Here is a 21,051-nt window from a genome sequence, read left to right as displayed (position 1 = left end):
TGCCGGATTAAGTCATATTAGTTTCACCTGAATCTATAACTCACACTGTACAATTGGCACTGTACCAAAAGTGTTACTTTAGTAGGATACTTTGTGGTTGGCGATGAGTGTTCAACCCATTGCGTCAGAGACGCACTTTTGGTTCCGATAGTGGGAGGAGACAGTTCAGCTTGTGCCACATGTGATAATAATATGTGATAATAATATTTAGAGCGCTACAAGTGGCTGCGGTTCAAAGCATAAACCAAGGGGTTAGACCATGTCCAATGAGCTTTTCCAAGGACCTCCCCACATTTCCGTTGACAGTTCCCGATGTTTATAAACATGACTCTAGACTGAGAGTCAAACTCACCAAGTCCAAAGAGCAGGCTGGCCTCAATAGTCTGGTTCAAGATGGGAATCGATCACATCTTTTGGTCTTTCATCCTTTGAGGACGCTCAACTGCGGCTCTGTGACACAGCGCACTGGATCACATGCAGACGTGGTACCACCAAGGACAGTGGCGGATTAATCGATAAGTAATAGTTTTTGCATTGCAAATATGACTACGTTTATTGGCTCTCTGTTTATTTTTATGGATGTCCTATTATATGCAAAATTGAACTATTGCATCGAAATAGATTTTTGCGTACCTGTTCGATTAGACCATAAACATTTAGAAAGACATACTATTCGCCAGACGGAGGAGAGAAAGAATGACCAACTAGTTGTTTTTAAAATAACGGCATTCAGTCAAGAATTTTATCTCAACCTTTTACCGGATTCTACATTTATTTCGCCCAACATCCCTCCTCACAGCGGCTCCTTAGCATCAAATTCCTCTGCAGCCACAGACCTGAGCCACTGCTTCTACTCTGGCGATGTCAATGCAGACCAGGAATCGTATGCTGCACTGAGCCTCTGCAAAGGCTTACAAGGCGCCTTTTCTTACCAGGGCATGGAATATTTCATTAATCAGCTTTCGAACGAGAGGGCGAGAAGAACCCACGTCATACGCCGCCGGGGACGCGACCGGGACTCCAGCGGCAATTCCACCACGAACAGGTGTGGAGTAGGACCTGGTTTGACCCAAAGCATTTCAGGCTCTTTTGAGAAATATAAACACATGAAAGGACTGGAGATGGACAGCCTGACTGAAACTGTATTGAAGAGCTTGGGTAGATCAAAAAGGTTTGCCTCCATCCCTAGGTTTGTGGAGGTTCTTGTCGTGGCTGATGAGTCTATGGCCAAATTTCACGGGGATGACTTGAAACATTACCTGTTGACCCTGATGTCTGTTGCTGCGAAGCTGTACAAGCACCCCAGCATCATGAACTACATAAACATAGTGGTAGTGGGCTTCATGGTGATCAACGAAGCAGAGAAAGGACCCAAGGTTTCCACCAATGCTGCCCTCACTCTACGCAGTTTCTGTTCTTGGCAGAAACATTTAAACAAATACAATGATAAGCACCCTGAATATTGGGACACTGCAGTCCTATTCACCAAACAGGTAAGGAGTGGTAACACGGTGTCAACTCTTTTTGATGTTTGCGTCCATGCAATCATCAATTATTTCCATTTGGGATAATTATCTCATTATGTAAACCAATACACTATCTGCAAATGCAATACTAAGTGTTCTTTTATAGACACATCCCTGTGTGTATGCATGCAGCCTGATAATGCTGAGACAAGGTGGGTTTGGGTGTCAATTCCTCGTCTATTAAGGAAATCAACTAAAATTGCACTTCCAAATTAAACATTTTTACTCAATGCAAAAAAATGAAAACATTGCTTGCAATTGCACAGCTAACAAGCATCACATCTGTCTTGACATCTTAAAAGTCACCCCTCCTTTTTCCTATCATGAATCACGTTGCAGAAGATTTAGCATAACGGTCCACACTATTAGGATCACTGAGCCAAAAAACATGCTCATGGAACAAGATTGAACCGTATGAACAAATATTGTTTCACATCTTTCAGGAAAGTGGGTATAGCCGGTCACCTATTTTCCCATCCTGACCATAGAGATAGATAGAGGACTCATCTTTATATCTGTGCCATTATAGCATCTGTGAAAGCATGGGCAGCACCATTGAGGCTACAACGCATAGGAATCCCCAGTCACTACTTTGACTACTTTAAATTGGCGGAAGCATGGTAGAAGCCCTCAATGGCGCTGCCCATGCTAAAACTGCCTTTTGGTCACTAGATGCCTCTATCATTCTCTATGATCCCAACCTGAGTTGAGAAATGCCACAGGTAGAACAGGCCAGGCAGGGTTTTCACTAGCTCTGGTACAGGGCTTCAGTGCAGCTTGCTAACAGAATTCTCAGTATTAGCACTAACGCCCTGGACCAGAGCTAGGATTTTACACACTCATATGGTGGAATGGGAAGTATCCATTTCTCTGTGATGATCCACTCACTTCCAGCTGTGAGCCTTTAGTCCTGCCTCTCAGCCTGGACTCAGCCAGTCTGTCTGTTTTCCATTAAGCCTAGCTTGGCTGGAAGCAATCTGATGCACTGGTTCTCTTTGAGTGCATAGCAAAATGCATAACATTTCATTCTGAGACTGATTCTGTCCAACTGTGATCAAAGTGGTGTAAAATGATCCCACTTACATGGCGAAGATGCCTTGACGTATACAGTTACCCTGTGGGGATAAAGAGTGTTTATTGACTCTATTGGGGAGGGGGTTATTGAATTGAACATTGTAGGCTAGAGGCATGGTGGTAATGTACTTGTATGAACAATGCAGTTGTATCGGATAAGAATTCTCACACTCAAATCAAATAAACTTGTATTTGAAAGTGTTGTACAATGGTCAAGTACAATACATTTTTATCAGTTCCAATGTCAGACAGACCCCTTGGCACATGGCAGTGGAATTGTTCTTCTCTGACAGCTATAACATTCCCTAAGCATCTTGCGGATTAAAGGGTTAGCTCACTGGGCCAGATTGTTTGCACATCAGAGAGAGAGACAGGGAGAGAGAGAGATAGAGAAATGGGCCCAACCAGAACAATGGACCAGATTGTAAGTGGTTTCTGCTTTAATATCTACCAAAAGATGGTGGACATGCAATGAAATAACAACACACTTATACGCGTAAGACAAATTACATTACACACCTACACATCTCCCCATCTCATCACATTGACCAGATGATCACATTTCATTTGTCTTCTGCAACAGGACTTGTGTGGAGCCACAACCTGTGACACCTTAGGCATGGCAGATGTGGGAACTATGTGTGATCCCAAGAGAAGCTGCTCTGTCATCGAGGATGACGGTCTCCCTTCAGCCTTCACCACTGCTCACGAACTGGGTGAGTGAAGATCACTCTTATTGTGGATTATCGGTATCATTCAGATCAGATCTACCAGAACACTCTAAGTAAAAAGGGTTCCAAAGGGGTTCTCCGGCTGTCCCCATAGGATAACCCTTTTGGTTCCAGGTAGAACCCTTTGGGGTTCCATGTAGAACCCTCTATGGAAAGGGTTCTACATGGATCCCAAAAGTGTTCTACCTAGAACCAAAAGGGTTTTTACCTTGAACAAAAAATGGTTATTCTAAGGGTTCTCCTATACACCAAATCAAATGTTTATAAACAACGTTCTGATTTGGTGTATAGGAGAACCCTTAGAAGAACCATTTTTAGTTAAATCTGTGTAGAGGAAAAGGGTTACAGAAGGATTTTTATGCCTTGAGACCACTGAGTCATGGATTGTGTATGGGTGCCATTCAGAAGGTGAATGTGCAAGACACATAATTTAAGTGACATTGAATGGGGTATAGTAGTATATGCCAGTTGCACCGGTTTGAGTCAAGAACTGCAACGATGCTGAGTTTCTCATGCTCAACAGTTTCCCGTGTGTATCAAGAATGGTCCACTACCCAAAGAACATCCAGCCAATTTGACACAATTGTGGGACGTATTGGAGTCAACATGGGCCAGCATCCCTGTGGAATGTTTTCAACACCTTGTAAAGTCCGTGCCTCGATGAATTGTGGCTGTTCGGAGGGCAAAATGGGGTGCAACTCAATATTAGGAAGGTGTGTATACACATCTAAACTATTAAATGACACACATGGAATCATATAGTAACCAAAAAAAGTGAAAAAACGAATCTAAATATATTTTGAATTTGAGATTCTTCAGTAGCCATCCTTTGCCTTGATGACAACGTTGCAAACTCTTGGCATTCTCTCAACCAGCTTCATGAGATGGTCACCTGGAATGCATTTCAATTAGCAGGTATGCCTGGTTAAAGTTCTTTCCTTAATGCGTTTGAGCCAATCAGTTGTGTTGTGACAAGGTAGGGGTGGTATACAGAAGATAGCTCAAATAAGCAAAGAGAAACAACAGTCCATCATTACTTTAAGACATGAAGGTCAGTCAATGTGGAAAACTTCAAGAACATTAGAAAGTTTCTTCAAGTGCAGTCGCAAAAACCATTAAGAGCTATGATGAAACTGGCTCTCATGAGGACCTCCACAGGAAAGGAAGACCCAGAGTTACCTCTGCTGCAGAGGATAAGTTCATTAGAGTTACCAGCCTCAGAAATTGCAGCCCAAATACATGCTTGACAGAGTTCAAGTAACAGACACATCTCAACATCAACTGTTCAGAGGAGACCGCGTGAATCAGGTCTTCATGTTCGAATTGCTGCAAAGAAACCATTACTAAAGGACACCAATAATAAGAAGAGACTTGCTTGGGGCAAGAAACACGAGCAATGGAGATTAGACTGTTGGAAATCTGTCCTTTGGTCTGATGAGTCCAAATTGAGAATTCTGCCGTGTCTTTGTGAGATGCAGAGTAGGTGAATGGATGATCTCTGCATGTCTGGTTCCCACCGTGAAGCATGGAGGAGGTGTGATGGTGTGGGAGTGCTTTGCTGGTGACACTGTTTCTGATTTAAATAGAACTCAAGGCACACTTAACCAGCATGGCTACCACAGCATTCTGCAGCGATATGCCATCCCATCTGGTTTGTGTTTAGTGGGACTATCATTTGTTTTCAACAGGACAATGACCCAACACACCTACAGCTTGTGTAAGGGCTATTTGACCAAAAAGGAGCATGATGGAGGGCTGCATCAGAAGACCTGGCCTCCACAATCACCCAACCTCAACCCAATTGAGATGGTTTGGGATGAGTTGGACCGCAGAGTGAAGGAAAAGCAGCCAACAAGTGCTCAGCATATGTGGGAACTCCTTCAACACTGTTGGAAAAGCATTCCAGGTGAAGCTGGTTGAGAGGATGCCAAGAGTGTGCAAAGCTGTCATCAAGGCAATGGGTGGCTACTTTGAAGAATCTCAAATATAAAATATATTTTGATTTGTTTAACATTTGTTTGGTTACTACATTATTCCATATGTGTTATTTCGTAGTTTTGATGTCTTCACTATTATTCTTCAATGTAGAAAATACTAAAAATAAAGAAAAACCATTGAATGAGTATGTGTGTCCAAACGTTTGACCGGTACTGTATATAAACAATATCTAAAGAAATCCACACACTCTCACACACATTCCTAGAGTAGATTATACAGTATAAGCAAATCCAATGTAAGACAATGGAGAGTGAGGTATGTTACAGCATTCTTTAGCTCCCTCTCTCACATGTACACACATACCACAGTCTCCCATCCGCACGACACAGGGATTCTTTAGCCAAATAGCCCAGTACTGTACTGCCGACCGTCACATTGTACAGCGCCATATTTTCTGTTTCATCCTACCCAGAGGGTTTTTCATTTTTTCATGGAATAGAAACACCATAATATTAATCTAATTAATTAAGCAAGTACCAATCAAAAGTTTGGACACACCTACTTATTCCAGGATTTTTCTTTATTTTTACTATTTTTTAAAACATATTTACAAGGACAGCCTACTCCTTCCTCCCCGTCGGGGAATTGAACCCCGGTCTCCCGCGTGACCTCCCCGTCTCTGGTAATGCCAATATGGAAGACAATCGAATGCTTCTCAAAGATGCCCTCTGGAGGTCAAATTAGTTTGCATTAACAGAAAAAATGCCTGACAATTATGACATGCCACAGAATGCTGCAGCAGCACGCAAGGTGTGCCTCAGTATGACACAACTTTTAAAGGAGGAACCTACAATGTGATTTTCTAGAAAAAAAATATAATTTTGTCTGTCATAGTTGAAGTGTACCTATGATGAAAATTACAGGCCTCTCTCATCTTTTTAAGTGGGAGAACTTGCACAACTGGTGGCTGACTAAATACTTTTTTGCCCCACTGTATACTCAAATAGGGGTGCTTATATTTGTCCTGTGTCACTGCATGTACAAGAGGGTACCTTGTACAAGTGTGTTTCTTGTACATTCCAACTACCCCTGAGACACTCTCAACGAGCGGGGTCATGGTCAGGGATCAGCCATTATTGACGGCGGTTAAGTGCCTTGTTCAAGGGCAGATCTACAGATTGTTCACCTTGCCGGCTTGGGGATTCAAACAAGCAAACCGGCCCAACACTCAAAGCGCTAGGCTACCTGCCCCCCTGTTTTCAAATAGATAGATTGGTCCAGGCAAATAGATAGATTGGTCCAAGCAATTTAATACCAAAAAGTATTAAGATCTGATCATTGTTCCGTTTGTGAAAATAGCGACAATTTTGCCGGCCGCCTACCATACTGTCATCTACATTATACGATAGTTTTTTGTAAATACAGACCAGAGCCATGCAGAGAACCAACCATACACAGAACACGGCATTTACAAACCAGAATAAAATGTGCAGGCTATTGTGACATCGTGGTGATTTGATCTATGGGGAAAGCCGAAGAACCCTTATAGGTTCTAGATAGCATGTGAAGACTAAATAATAATAATAATATATTTATTTTATATCGTGCTTTTCGTTACAGGTAGAATCAAAGTCATTATTAAAAATAAAAACAACAAAAAACAAAAATGTTTACAAAACAAATGTAGGGATCTGGCAGTACTTGGGTGATGGTCTTCCACAGTTTTAGATGACAGGAGGTTCATAAAGTTGTATCTTGAAAGGAGGGATGGAACAGCCAGGCAGGGAGGTAGAAACATCTGACAAACAGACCACGGAGCTCTTCATTGGGCATCTTGTCGTCTTCGATGTTCACAGCTAATTAATAACATGTCGATGCCCAAGTAGACTTGTATGTTGTTATGTTATTGCCAGAGTGAACATGTAAGCGTTATGCACGTCTTGCACAAAAGATGATAGGTGTTGATGATGTCATGTGGTGTTAACTAATTCAATTGCAGTCTGTTGTTGCGGATGTACTGCACAGTTCATCAATCTCCATAGAAATGAGATGTTGTAAATTGGACCAAAGAGCATACATAATCCCTCAATGTATGAACTGCCCAAGGGGGTCCTTGACTCCCCACGTGCACGTGCAAAATTTGATTACCAATTCTAATCTGTCAGACATTGGTGGTGGAAAAAAACATGGCCCCATTGAAAATTCTAGAACTTTTCTCACCTTCTTCCTTTGATCAAGTGAAATGGGTGTCATTCTGTACATTACCACTGAAGCCATTTTTGTCAAGGCTGGTATTATTAATGAGACAACAAGTGACAGTTGCATCAAGTGTTTTCAATCATCCATGTGGAGCTGTGAAGGAAGTAAAGCCTGAAAACAGATGGGGAAGTACTAGCAGATGTGAGGCCCCATTGAGAGGCACTGGTTTAAGGTGCACACTTCTATGAACTAATTATAGAATTTCCTTCAAAAAGGACCCTGTCATATTTGACATCCCTTTGTGAAGTCGTCATCTCCGTGTGGGATGAGATGACTTGCCTTGTTGTTGGAAACAAAGTCCTCAGTTCCATCTTACAGTTTTCCTTCCACTGCCTGTGACTATTAAACTTCATATGACAGCATTGTGAAAATACATACTAGCCCTACAACATATAGTAGCATTGTATGCTTTATGATTTAGAAGAGAAGTATGGCGATCCAACTTCAGTCCTGCCGTGAACAGATGCATTGAAGAAGACTAGTAAATCACCCTGACTCTCATTGTCCTCGTCCCAATGAATCTGTGATTATGTTCCACTGTCAGTGGTCTTCGCTACAAACATAAGCAGCTGGTACCAGGCCAGGCTAGCGCCGTGAGCTACTGCAGGCTGAGCAAAACAAATGGACATTGCAAACTTAATAAAAGGGGGAAAATATCTGCAACCAAACCACCACTTGACAATAGCAAGGTCTCAATGGCTTGTTGAGCAGAGAATGGGATTTTTCCTCTTTTTAAAATCATCCTCTAATTAGTACATGGGTGTCAAACTCATTCCATGGAGGGCCTAGTGTCTGCAGGTCTTTGTTTTATCCTTTCAATTAAGACCTAGACAACCAGGTGAGGGGAGTTCCTTTGTAATTAGTGACCTTAATTTCTCAATTAAATACAAAGGAGGTGCTAAAAGGCGCAGACACTCGGCCCTCCATGGAATGAGCTTGACACGTGAATTAGAACATTATTGGAATTTGTTGATGATGATTGACATTGATTAAAATGACAATGATGAGATGAAATAACCTGGTATTCTCAAACCAATGTTCTGTATTTTCAGATTTTCTAGTCATTCTGGTCATATTTCCTCCCTGTGCTATCTCTTCTGTCCTTCAGGCCATGTCTTCAACATGCCCCATGACAATGTGAACGCCTGCAAGGAGGTGTTTGGGAAGCTCAAGGACAACCACATGATGTCCCCCACGCTGATCCAGATTGACCGTGCCAACCCCTGGTCTGTGTGCAGTGCAGCCATCATTACAGACTTCCTGGACAGAGGCCACGGTCAGTCAGCCACTCAGCTTGGCCTCTGTAAATTGGAGCTGTCATACAATGTGCATGCATGTGCGTGTGAGTTCTGCTTGTGTAAATTATAGCTGTCATACAAATGTATATATGCCCCCCCTCCTTTGAAAAACATCAGACTTTGTTCTCACTCTTGCAGCAAATCTAAACAGTTCTTACTATTGGAGTTCTTGAATGGGGCAATGCAATTAGAAGCAATAGCATTGGAGTTCATGGGCCTCTCATGTCAAATACTGTTCCTGTTCAACATCTGCATTAGCTGACTGTGACATATAACGAGCTTCAATGCTTGTTTAATGGTTTTTTTTTTGCACAGGTATTTGCACTTATTTGGGCTGGAAAATATGACTATGTAATGGTTTACAAAAAGATTTGCACAGCTGATATCTTGACTCTGTGGTTGTTTTTCTTCGAAAGGGGACTGTCTTCTGGATCAGCCCCAAAAACTGCTGGCTCTGCCTGAGAGCCTCCCAGGCACCAACTACAGCCTCCACCGCCAGTGTGAGCTGGCCTTCGGTACGGGCTCCAAGCCCTGTCCCTACATGCAGCACTGCTCCAAGCTGTGGTGCACGGGCAAGGCCAGAGGCCAGCTGGTCTGCCAGACACGTCATTTCCCCTGGGCCGATGGCACCAGCTGTGGCAACAGTAAGCTCTGCTTCCGAGGGGTGTGCACCGACAAGAACAATACCAATAAGACCAAGGTGAGCACACTCACTGTCAGTGTTCTGATCTGCTTAGTTATTACTATTGATTTAGATGTTGATAGAGACTGATCTCACAATGAATACAATGATTTCACAATCTAACAACAATGAAACATCTATATCTTTGTAATAATATGTACTGTAAACTATATTTCTGAATGTACACTAAAATGTTACTATTGGTTCTACGTGTAATTTAGAGTACAGGTTCTAAATGTGTGTAGTTCTCCTACAGGTGGACGGTGGATGGGGGACGTGGGGTGTGTATGGGTCATGTTCCAGAACCTGTGGGGGAGGAGTTCAGCTGGCCAAAAGAGACTGTAACAACCCTGTTCCAGAATATGGGGGGAAATACTGCCAAGGACTCCGTGTGAAGCATCGCTCCTGCAATTTGGACGCCTGCCCAGAACCAGGTAGAACTCATTGTGAAGTTTTAAGTAATCCTTAATGACATTATTTTCGAAAAATGCTTTTTGCTTCCTTACCACAAGAAATAAGATTTGCTGACATGCTAATATGTAAAAATACGTGTGAAACAACAGTCCCACTTTAAAATTACAGTTTGAAATGTTAAAGAAAGCCATTAGTCCATGGTAAAGCTTATACAGAAACTTCAGAAATCATTCATAAGCAAACGTCATGTTATATGAACAGTGGTAAAAGGTAATGTCACATTTGGCAATGCACCAGATGTAATCAACACGTTTCACTGCACCTATCCAACCATATTTTATTTATTATTATTTTTATTTTTTTGTCAAGCATGAATGTAGGGCTCATGAAGACTTTTTGAATGTCCTAAAGCCTTTATAAGTTGCTTCATTAAAGGATGACCCACATATTTTTTTTTACAGATGTGTACTCGTATGGATCCACGTTACTAATAAGCATACAATCCATAGGCAAAAGCTTCCGCGAGGAGCAGTGTGAGGCGTTCAACGGATTCAGCCTCAACACCAACAGGCTCTCAGCGTCTGTGGTGTGGGTCCCGAAATATTCTGGAGTGTCACCCAAGGACAAGTGCAAGCTCATCTGCAGAGCCAATGGAACAGGCTACTTCTATGTCCTTGCTCCAAAGGTGAGTACCGCACAAACACAAGCGGGCTAATCGAACTTAAATAACCCCAACAAGGAACAGGTGAAAACAATTAGACAAAACCAAACAAAAATGGAAAAAGGGATCGATGGCAGCTAGTAGACCGGCGACGACGACGGAAGGGGAGCCACCTTCGGTGATATTCGTGACAAAAGCCTTGCTATTGAGAAAGGCCGCCGTAGGCAGACCTGGCTCTCAAAAGAAATCAGGCTATGTGCACACTGCCCACAAAATGAGGTGGAACCTGAGTTGCACTTCCTAACCTCCTGCCAAATGTACAGTATGACCATATTAGAAACACATATTTCCCTCAGTTTACACAGACCCACAAAGAATTAAAATAAAATCTCATATATATTGGATGAAATACCATGGTGTGCCATCAAGATTTATCACAGTGTACAATCAAGCAGCAAAATTTGTGATCTGCTGCCACAAGTAAAGGTGAACCAGTGAAGAACAAACACCATTGTAAATACAACCCATATTTATCTTGATTTATTTTCCCTTTTGTACTTTAACTATTTGCACATAATTTTAACACTGTACATAGCCATAATATGACATTTGAAATGTGTCTATTCCTTTGAAACTTGTGACTTAATGTTTACTGTTAATTTTTGATTGATTATTTCACTTTTGTTTATTATCTATTTCACTTGCATTGGCAATGTGAACATGTTTCCCATGCCAATAAAGCCCTTTGAATTGAACTGAATTGAATTGAGAGAGAGAGAGACAGCAGGCATGGACTGTGTTGTTTACAGCTGTTGTATCTCGGCAAGTATTTAGACAACCAACCAACCAACCAAGCACTGAAACAAGCTTTTATATCAATACATACCAGACCTCTCTTTCCCTTTGAGCACTCTGATATTTAGACTTTCTTGTTTGCTGTTCTGTCTTTAGATGGTCCAGATAGTTGCTGGATAGAAAAGTGTGGATCCATTTGGGGTCTTTTAGAATGGAATCTCTCTCTATCAATTACAATATCTAACAATTACTCCAATCCAAATTGGATCAGAATTGGATAATTGTCCTCTGGATGCAAAGTATTGCTGTTCTCCCAAAACCTGACACCATTGGAAAGCTGGGATTCCCCTCTATTCAACACTGGCCATGTCATTCTGACAATTTTAAAATATATTCTTAGAATTAACAAATATCTCCAATGCAGTCAATGGATAGCCCCTGAAACCTGAATATTTTTCCTTAGGTTATAGATAAACATGTCTCAGTTAGTTACCTTGCTTTGAAGTAGCCTAATTTAGCCATTTCCCACCTGATTCATTGAATGAGGAAATTATTTTAGAAACCATAAAAAGTATTTGGTTGTAAATGTAAGCCTAGTGTTGCAATCATCCTCAAGGAGAGACGTAAAGGCCGAGTGCAGTCCAAATTCCGTTTTTTTCTGTGCTTTATATCATATTGTACAACTGCTGATGAAACTAACACTGTAAAAGTGTGAAAAAATTGATCAGTATTATTTCCTGATAGTTGCTGGTTGAAAATACTCAACACAGGACATTCTAATCAGCAGGTTTGCTTTGGTGGGAGTACCGGCTTTCCATGGTGACATCACCATGCGATTCATTGGTTAATAGAACAATAACAAAGAGTTCCAAACCTCTCTGCCAATAACAGCTAGTTTTCAGTTTTCCCCTCCCCATTTAGAGCACTCCCAGATAGTCCTAGCGGAATTCTTGCTTGAAATATTGTTTATTGCTAAAAAGCAGCTTTTGCCAATTTTAATGGAAATCTATTACAGTAAGGTCCTTAATTGTTACGCAGAAATGATTTGATATTGATATAAAATGGCTGCATTGGGCCTTTAAAGGGGCAATGTTGTATTTTGAGACAGTCTTGAATCTGCAAAGATACCAATAGGCAGAGGGTAGCCTACATTTTATGCTAATAGTCACAGTAATGATAATAATACATTTAATTTTGTAAAGGAGTTCCTTGCATCATACACATCATACATATTTCCAGTTACCTTTTTGGCGCATTGTGTTACAGACCAAGGGCCTTGAGCTTTCGGAAGTAAAAAATCAGTTCTACTTTAGTGTCAAGCTCACACACACACACACACACACACACACACACACACACACACACACACACACACACACACACACACACACACACACACACACACACACACACACACACACACACACACACACACACACACACACACACACACACACACACAAGCACTCTTTCTCTCGCTTCCTTTCTCTCTCTCACTAATATATTCCCCTATTCAAACCCACAGGTTGTTGATGGAACACCCTGTTCTCCTGACACCTCTGCAGTGTGTGTCCAAGGGAAATGTATCAAGGCGGGCTGTGACGGCAAGCTCAGCTCCAATAAGAGGTATGACAAGTGTGGTGTGTGTGGAGGGGACAACCAAAGATGCAAGAAAGTGTCCGGATTGTTCACCAAACCCATGTAAGTGATCGGCACACAGTATGCTGTTCCCAGTGCATGCAAGAATCTGCTACTTTTTTGTACCATACTTTATGTCATCATACTTTATGTCATCATACTTTATGTCACCATACTTTATGTCACCATACCTTATGTCACCATACTTTATGTCACCATACTTTATGTCACCATACTTTATGTCATCATACTTTATGTCACCATACTTTATGTCATCATACTTTATGTCATCATACTTTATGTCACCATACCTTATGTCACCATACTTTATGTCACCATACTTTATGTCACCATACTTTATGTCATCATACTTTATGTCACCATACTTTATGTCATCATACTTTATGTCACCATACTTTATGTCACCATACTTTATGTCACCATACTTTATGTCATCATACTTTATGTCACCATACTTTATGTCACCATACTTTATGTCACCATACTTTATGTCACCATACTTTTTTCAGACATGGCTACAACTTTGTGGTGATGTTGCCTGTGGGAGCGTCCAACATCGACATCCGGCAGCGTGGCTACAGAGGCTTGGTTAACGACGACAACTACCTAGCGGTGAAGAACCGACATGGCAAATACCTTCTGAATGGGAACTACGTGGTGTCAGCGGTGGAGCGGGACATCATTGTGAAGGGCAGCCTGCTGCGCTACAGCGGCACCACTAGTGCTGTGGAGATCCTCCAGGCCACCAGGCCTCTCCAGGAAGCCCTGACCGTAGAGGTCCTCTCGGTGGGGAAGATGACCCCTCCCCGGGTCCGCTATTCATTCTTCCTGGCCCGGGAGCACCATAAGGAGGAGAACATCCTGAAGAAAATGGAGAGGAGCCATTCGCAGAACAGCGTCCTGATGGACCGCAACAAGGTGAAGCTAAAGGAGTCGTCGCACAAGTCCATGCCCCCGAACATGTGGTCGACGGGGGCATGGGAAGAGTGCACCGTGACCTGTGGGAACGGGCTCCAGAGTAGACTGGTTCAGTGTACAGACCCAGAGGGCAAAACAGCCACGGACTGTGACAGCTTACAGAGGCCGGCTGCCACCAGGGTATGTGGGGACCCCTGTCCCATGTGGGACATAGGCCAGTGGTCGTCGTGCTCCAAGACATGTGGGAGGGGCTTCAAGCGGCGGCCGCTGCGTTGCACCACTCAGACTGGCATGCACCTACCCAGAGAGCACTGCTCTGGCATGAAGAAGCCACAGGAACTAGATTTCTGCACAGCGCAGCTGTGTTAGAGAAGTTCTATGTCTGCTGATTCTTTGTGTTGTTCCAGTGATGCTCTTGAAAAGAAAACCCATTCGCTGTCCTATTGGGCTCTGACAAACTCCCGTAGTGCATGGCATTGTTGGTATTTGAAACAGCGAAGGGAAAGAAAGTGGTAGAGATACAAAATGTGGGACCATTTCAGTTGAGTTGGAGTTACTGGCAGTGCCTGAATACTCGTACTTGTGTCCTAAGTAGTAGGGTTTTTGAGTATGCGAAAAATATAATGTTTTATTGTATGGGAAATTTCTAATATTGAGTGTTTTTAATGCCAGGACTTCTTTTGGCTTTTAATCTAATATTAGTTCGCTGTACACTATTGAGGAAGATGATCGTGTTTATTAGATCCACGTGAGTTTGACAACAGCTGATAAACAGAAAAGGGGAGGGGCTGTACCAAAATGAACTAAAGGCAGGGAACAACCCCGCCTACTCATTAGATGATACCCTCTCAGTATGGATGAGCCTAGTATGTTGATATCTGTTGGTTACTGCAAATATTTTTAACAAACAGTGTGTTCTGAACCATATGTGGTAAGGTTAATACATCGTTTATTCTTTTAGTTCTTTTAGTAGGCAAGAACGATGTTGGACACAGCCACAGCCATTCTACCTCTAGTGAGACAAAGAGTAAAACACAAATGCACACACAGCACTGGTCTAGGTATGGTCTACATACAGGAGGTCTATAGACTTGCTGTATTTGACACCAGACACTCAATCACCTTCAAATCAGCAACTGGATTATGGAGCAGTATGTTAGCTATCTTTGATTTATTGACATCTGAAACATCTGAAACATCTGAAACACCTGAAACAGAGAACATCTTTCATCTGTGATTCACCATCCCCATCTTTTCCTGTAATAATCTTATTGAAATGTGAAATGCAGTACTGTATCTGCAAAATATAAGACCTGTTTGGTCCATGCACTAGTTTCAAATGATATTTTTGTATTTACAATGGAATTTTATTAACATTGTAAATTGTTCATCTATTTAGGTACATTGACATAAATTAAATATCATTTTAAATTAAAAAAAAATACAATTGTAATCTGAACTATTTGCTAAAGTCTTGTTAAAACCCTACAATATACCTTTGTCAGTTTCCATGATTAAACAGTTGATAGTAATATTTCTCATATGATAATTAAACATTGTTAATGAAATATCCTATACACTTGAAAAGATGATCAGCAAATGGCAATTATAAAAGCAATTATGAATCGGATTTGAATCCATCCAGTGATGCAATAAAGCAGTGCAAATTTGGACAAACTATTCAACATTTTAAGAGAAAGAAACAATATGTGTATATATAGACATAGAGAATCAAACGCACTGTATGTACTATATAACTAATGATTTGTTTCAAGAAATAATGTACTTATATTGTGCAATGCATCATTTTCCTCTTAACGTTGTGTCTTGAACAGTGCAAATTTCACAACGCTCAAATTGCAGTCATGTTTCGCCAAAGAAATGAGGATACTGAATATGAGGAAAGCCTTTGTACTGCAAGAGACACATCTCAGATTCACTACGTGAACTTGACATAGCATAGCTTTCTTACCTCTTGCAGTAGAGTGGATGCTGATATTCTTCCTTGTCCCCCTTTTGCATGATGGTCATTTGAGAATTTGAGTTTCAAGTAAATACTATTAGTTGCAGTGTGTTCAGTTCAGCTATTTCAATGCACTGCTGGTAAATTATCATAGGAACTTTACAAGACCATGTCACATCATCAGCCATGCAATTTCTGAAACTTTGTCCTCTCTACTGACTTTTCTAATAAAGCCTGTGTTACATTGTTATGTAATAATTGTTTTATTACAATGCATAAGAAAGTGACAAAAGGCTTTTTGTTTTGCTCTATATTTCATTTAGACCCACTGTCAATGAAAAGGTACTTTCCTAGCACAGAATCCACTCCCATGATACCATTCTGTTGTTTATTTTGTCTTGGTTCGGAGGAACCACATCTTCCATCTAAAAGATGGTTCCGGTATTCTTTGGAATTGGAATTGTTTCATTTTCTTTTGCATTATGTACAGCAAAAGACTTGCTCTTTCATCCGCTGCATTTGTATACTATGTATACATTCATCTGTGCACAAATAAATAACACGTGAATATTGTGTTCTTTGTGTTCTCATCACGTGTGTTTAATGTCAGGGATGTGGAGACAAGTGATTCACACTCTCCCTCTCCGGGAATTACATACAGTAGGGAGCAGTAGCAACCAATGACCAGTTTTCATGCAGCGCAACACAAAAGTTGTCCAAGGGTTATTAAAAAGTAGCAATGGCATGTTGAGGCCCACAACTTTGAGTCAACATTGAACAATGTTGTGTGGTAGTGATGTGTTTACTGGCTAGCTACTGTATGTAGGCCTGCAAAAAGTTGACAGATGCGTGGAAGTTGTTGGCTCTTTAACTGTAATAACACTGTGACCACTATCTTAAAGGGATAGTTCAGTAATCTTAAAGGGATAGTTCAGTAATTTTACACATTTAGATATTTGTTTCCCTACCTTGAAAGCAGTCATATCTAAATATGTAAAATCCCTGAGCTATCACTTTAACAGTGGATTGATGGCAGCATTCGCGTGAAACTGAAAGCGCGAACCACTGCTTTTAATCAGGGCAAGGTGACCGGAAACATGACCGAATACAAACAGTGTAACTATTCCCTCCGCAAGGCTATTAAACAAGCTAAGCATCAGTACAGAGACAAAGTAGAATCTCAATTCAACGGCTCAGACACAAGAGGCATGTGGCAGGGTCTACAGTCAATCACGGACTACAAGAAGAAACCCAGCCCAGTCACGGACCAGGATGTCTTGCTCCCAGGCAGACTAAATAACTTTTTTGGTCCACTCACACTGACAGCGTCGTGAAGACCTCTGCCTGCCCTGACCCTGAGGAGGCTGAAGAAATTTGGCTTGTCACCAAAAGCACTCACAAACTTCTACAGATGCACAATCGAGAGCATCCTGGCGGGCTGTATCACCGCCTGGTACGGCAACTGCTCCACCCTCAACCGTAAGGCTCTCCAGAGGGTAGTGAGGTCTGCACAACGCATCACCGGGGGCAAACTACCTGCCCTCCAGGACACCTACACCACCCGATGTTACAGGAAGGCCATAAAGATCATCAAGGACATCAACCACCCGAGCCACTGCCTGTTTACCCCGCTATCATCCAGAAGGCGAGGTCAGTACAGGTGCATCAAAGCTGGGGCCGAGAGACTGAAAAACAGCTTCTATCTCAAGGCCATCAGACTGTTAAACAGCCACCACTAACATTGAGTGGCTGCTGCCAACACACATATATCACTAGCCACTTTAAACAATGCTACCTTATATAATGTTACTTACCCTACATTATTCATCTCATATGCATACGTATATACTGTACTCTACATCATCGACTGCATCCTTATGTAATACATGTATCACTAGCCACTTTAACTATGCCACTTTGTTTACTTTGTCTACATACTCATCTCATATGTATATACTGTACTCGATACCATCTACTGTATGCTGCACTGTACCATCACTCATTCATATATCCTTATGTACATATTCTTTATCCCCTTACACTGTGTATAAGACAGTAGTTTTGGAATTGTTAGTTAGATTACTTGTTGGTTATCACTGCATTGTCAGAACTAGAAACACAAGCATTTCGCTACACTCGCATTAACATCTGCTAACCATGTGTATGTGACAAATAAAATTTGATTTGATTTGAACTTAACTGTTTAGAATGCCAAAGATAAACATGATGAGGCGCAAACTGCTGTGCTTTTCAGTCTAGATCCCCAACTGATGATGCAGTCAAAGAGGCTCACGACCACAGCCTATCTCCAACACATCCACCTCATTCAGTCACTGTGGAATTTGCTGATTCAAGTGTTCTGGCTTCCCTGAAATAACAGTCACAGACCCACTACATCATGCCGCGTAATCCACGCCTATTGTTGGAGAGAGCTAGGCAGTCTCCCACATTAATTTGGTCTCACTGAGCATCGGGGCAGCTGGGTATTTTGAGAACACTTCCTACGACAGGTCCTGACCACTGTCGTTACCCAAAACCACTGACCGAGTAACTTTCACAAATGTTATCATATGTATTTGGTTGTCATTATCAACCGGGTAGTTTGGGTACTGGATGCTAATTGGCTAAAACATAATTTAGCCGTGTGTATGTGAGAATGTATACCATGACTATGGCGTTCAGGCTTTTCACCTTGACGTCACTGCGCCTTTTCACCTCAATAAAATGGCTACATCAACAATAGTTTGACATGTCGATGTAGGAAAAAAAGCGTTTAGATGAACTTGAGAGAAATCAAAAAGAAAAGAACATTGTGAAACAAACAAGGTGGGCACGTACCTGCTTCACGGACTGGTGTGCAGAAAAAGGGACACATTGTGAGTTTGGGAATACAACAAAAATGGAGCTGAACACCATTCTATGAGACTTTTATTGTTCAGTGAGAAACATGAATGGCGAAGAATATGGGATTAGCACCTACGCTGGACTCAGAGCTGGTTTGAACCGACATATCAACGACCCCCCTCTCAGTCTGACATGGAGTATACAGAAGGACACTGAATTCGCAACAGGCAACAAAGTGTCTGAAGAACTGTCGAATGCTGGACTAGAGGCGAGAAATACTGTCTGTCACAGGACACAGATTCAAAACCTCTCTTCAAAGTTATTGGAGGCCAAATCTGGAAGCGGTGGAGCACTGTTCTCTGACAACACAGCAGCTCCCCAAGCTAAAAGAACGGCATGCATTTCCAGCAGCATGGAACCAACAAACGACAACATGGCATGGGCAAGCCAACAACAAACGACAACATGGCATGGGCAAGCCAACAACAAACAACAAAATGGCCTGGGCAAGCCGACAACAAATGACAACATGGCCTGGGCAAGCCAACAACAAATGACAACATGGCCTGGGCAAGCCAACAACAAATGACAATATGGCCTGGGCAAGCCGACAACAAATGACAAAATGGCCTGGGCAAGCCAACAACAAATGACAACATGGCCTGGGCAAGCCAACAACAAATGACAACATGGCCTGGGCAAGCCAACAACAAATGACAAAATGGCCTGGGCAAGCCGACAACAAATGACAATATGGCCTGGGCAAGCCAACAACAAATGACAACATGGCCTGGGCAAGCCAACAACAAATGACAATATGGCCTGGGCAAGCCGACAACAAATGACAAAATGGCATGGCCAACAACAAATGACAACATGGCCTGGGCAAGCCAACAACAAATGACAATATGGCCTGGGCAAGCCAACAACAAATGACAATATGGCCTGGGCAAGCCGACAACAAATGACAAAATGGCCTGGGCAAGCCAACAACAAATGACAACATGGCCTGGGCAAGCCAACAACAAATGACAAAATGGCCTGGGCAAGCCAACAACAAATGACAACATGGCCTGGGCAAGCCAACAACAAATGACAACATGGCCTGGGCAAGCCAACAACAAATGACAACATGGCCTGGGCAAGCCAACAACAAATGACAACATAGCCTGGGCAAGCCAACAACAAATGATAACATGGAGAGAGAAAAAATAATTTGTGCACAATAAATGGCAACATTCAGATCAACATTAATAAATCATTTGAATGTGTTAGTCACACAAGAAGTGTCTCTAATGTATTGTTTTTGCATACATTAAATGTAAGCTTGCTAGATAGCCTGTGGTTGTTGCATAGCAACCATTCAAGCAATGAGACTTTTGTCCGGACTACTTTTTCTGTCAGAATGTAATTATTCTGAATTTATTTATTAAAGCAACATTTTCTATTTAGATGTGAAGCTCGTTGCCTTACTGTGTTGGCAACCGGTTTATAAAAGCAATAAGGCACCTCAGGGGTTAGTTGTTTATGGCCTATATACCAAGGGCTGTATCCAGGCACTCCGTGATGTGTCATGCGTAAGAACAACCCTTAGTCATGGTATATACTGTAGGCCATATATCACACCGCCACGGGCCTTATTGCTTAATTATACAACGTATAGTTCTGGTCCCGGCTAACATATCAACCCTTACAACTCCCTCGAGTCTTGGCAATGCAGAAACCCTAAACACGACACACAGTACATACATTTAAAAAATGTGACAGAGATGTCACAAGAAAGTCAGAGATGTATTTATTGTTTAAAAAAAAATGTCTATCACGTTTGAGGGAAGACCCAAATGCAGACAGTGTCAAAGTAACGAAAGTTTATTACTAGAACAGGGGTCAGGCAAAACAACAGGTGAAGGGCAGGCAGAGGTCATTAATCCATATCAGAGTCCAAAAGGTATAGAACGGCAGGCAGTCTCAGGGTCAGGGCAGGCAGAGGTCAATAATCCTGTGTTGTGTGACAAAGTACAGAACGGCAGGCAGGCTCAGGGTCAGGGCAGGCAGAGGTCAATAATCCTGTGTTGTGTGACAAAGTACAGAACGGCAGGCAGGCTCAGGGTCAGGGCAAGCAGAATGGTCAAAACCGGGAAAACTAGAAACTAGAAACAGACCGGAGCAAGGGGAAAACGCTGGTAGGCTTGACGAACAAAACAAACTGGCAACAGGCGACACCTGGAAGGGGGTGGAGACAAGCACAAAGACAGGTGAAACAGATCAGGGTGTGACAATGGCAATAGA

At 42.0% G+C, this 21,051-nt stretch overlaps 1 protein-coding gene across 2 annotated transcripts; it reads left to right on the top strand.

The window, feature by feature from the left end:
• Nucleotides 1-274: 274 nt before the first annotated feature.
• LOC124004786 (A disintegrin and metalloproteinase with thrombospondin motifs 15-like) lies at nt 275-16,491 on the top strand. Of its 2 annotated transcripts, none has more exons than XM_046313582.1 (8): nt 275-1,493; nt 3,184-3,316; nt 8,637-8,804; nt 9,243-9,526; nt 9,765-9,942; nt 10,432-10,607; nt 12,904-13,079; nt 13,547-16,491. In XM_046313582.1, the coding sequence occupies exons 1-8, from the start codon at nt 543-545 to the stop codon at nt 14,322-14,324; spliced, it is 2,844 nt and encodes a 947-aa protein (XP_046169538.1). In that variant the 5' UTR covers nt 275-542; the 3' UTR covers nt 14,325-16,491. The 2 variants fall into 2 exon arrangements, with proteins under 2 accessions (XP_046169538.1, XP_046169536.1); XM_046313580.1 differs by having other exon boundaries at nt 10,384-10,607.
• Nucleotides 16,492-21,051: the final 4,560 nt, after the last annotated feature.

Source organism: Oncorhynchus gorbuscha, linkage group LG19, assembly GCF_021184085.1.
Source record: "Oncorhynchus gorbuscha isolate QuinsamMale2020 ecotype Even-year linkage group LG19, OgorEven_v1.0, whole genome shotgun sequence".
Lineage (NCBI taxonomy): Eukaryota > Metazoa > Chordata > Actinopteri > Salmoniformes > Salmonidae > Oncorhynchus > Oncorhynchus gorbuscha.
Note: the sequence above shows the minus strand (reverse complement) of the source record. Positions and strands in the feature narration are given on the sequence as shown.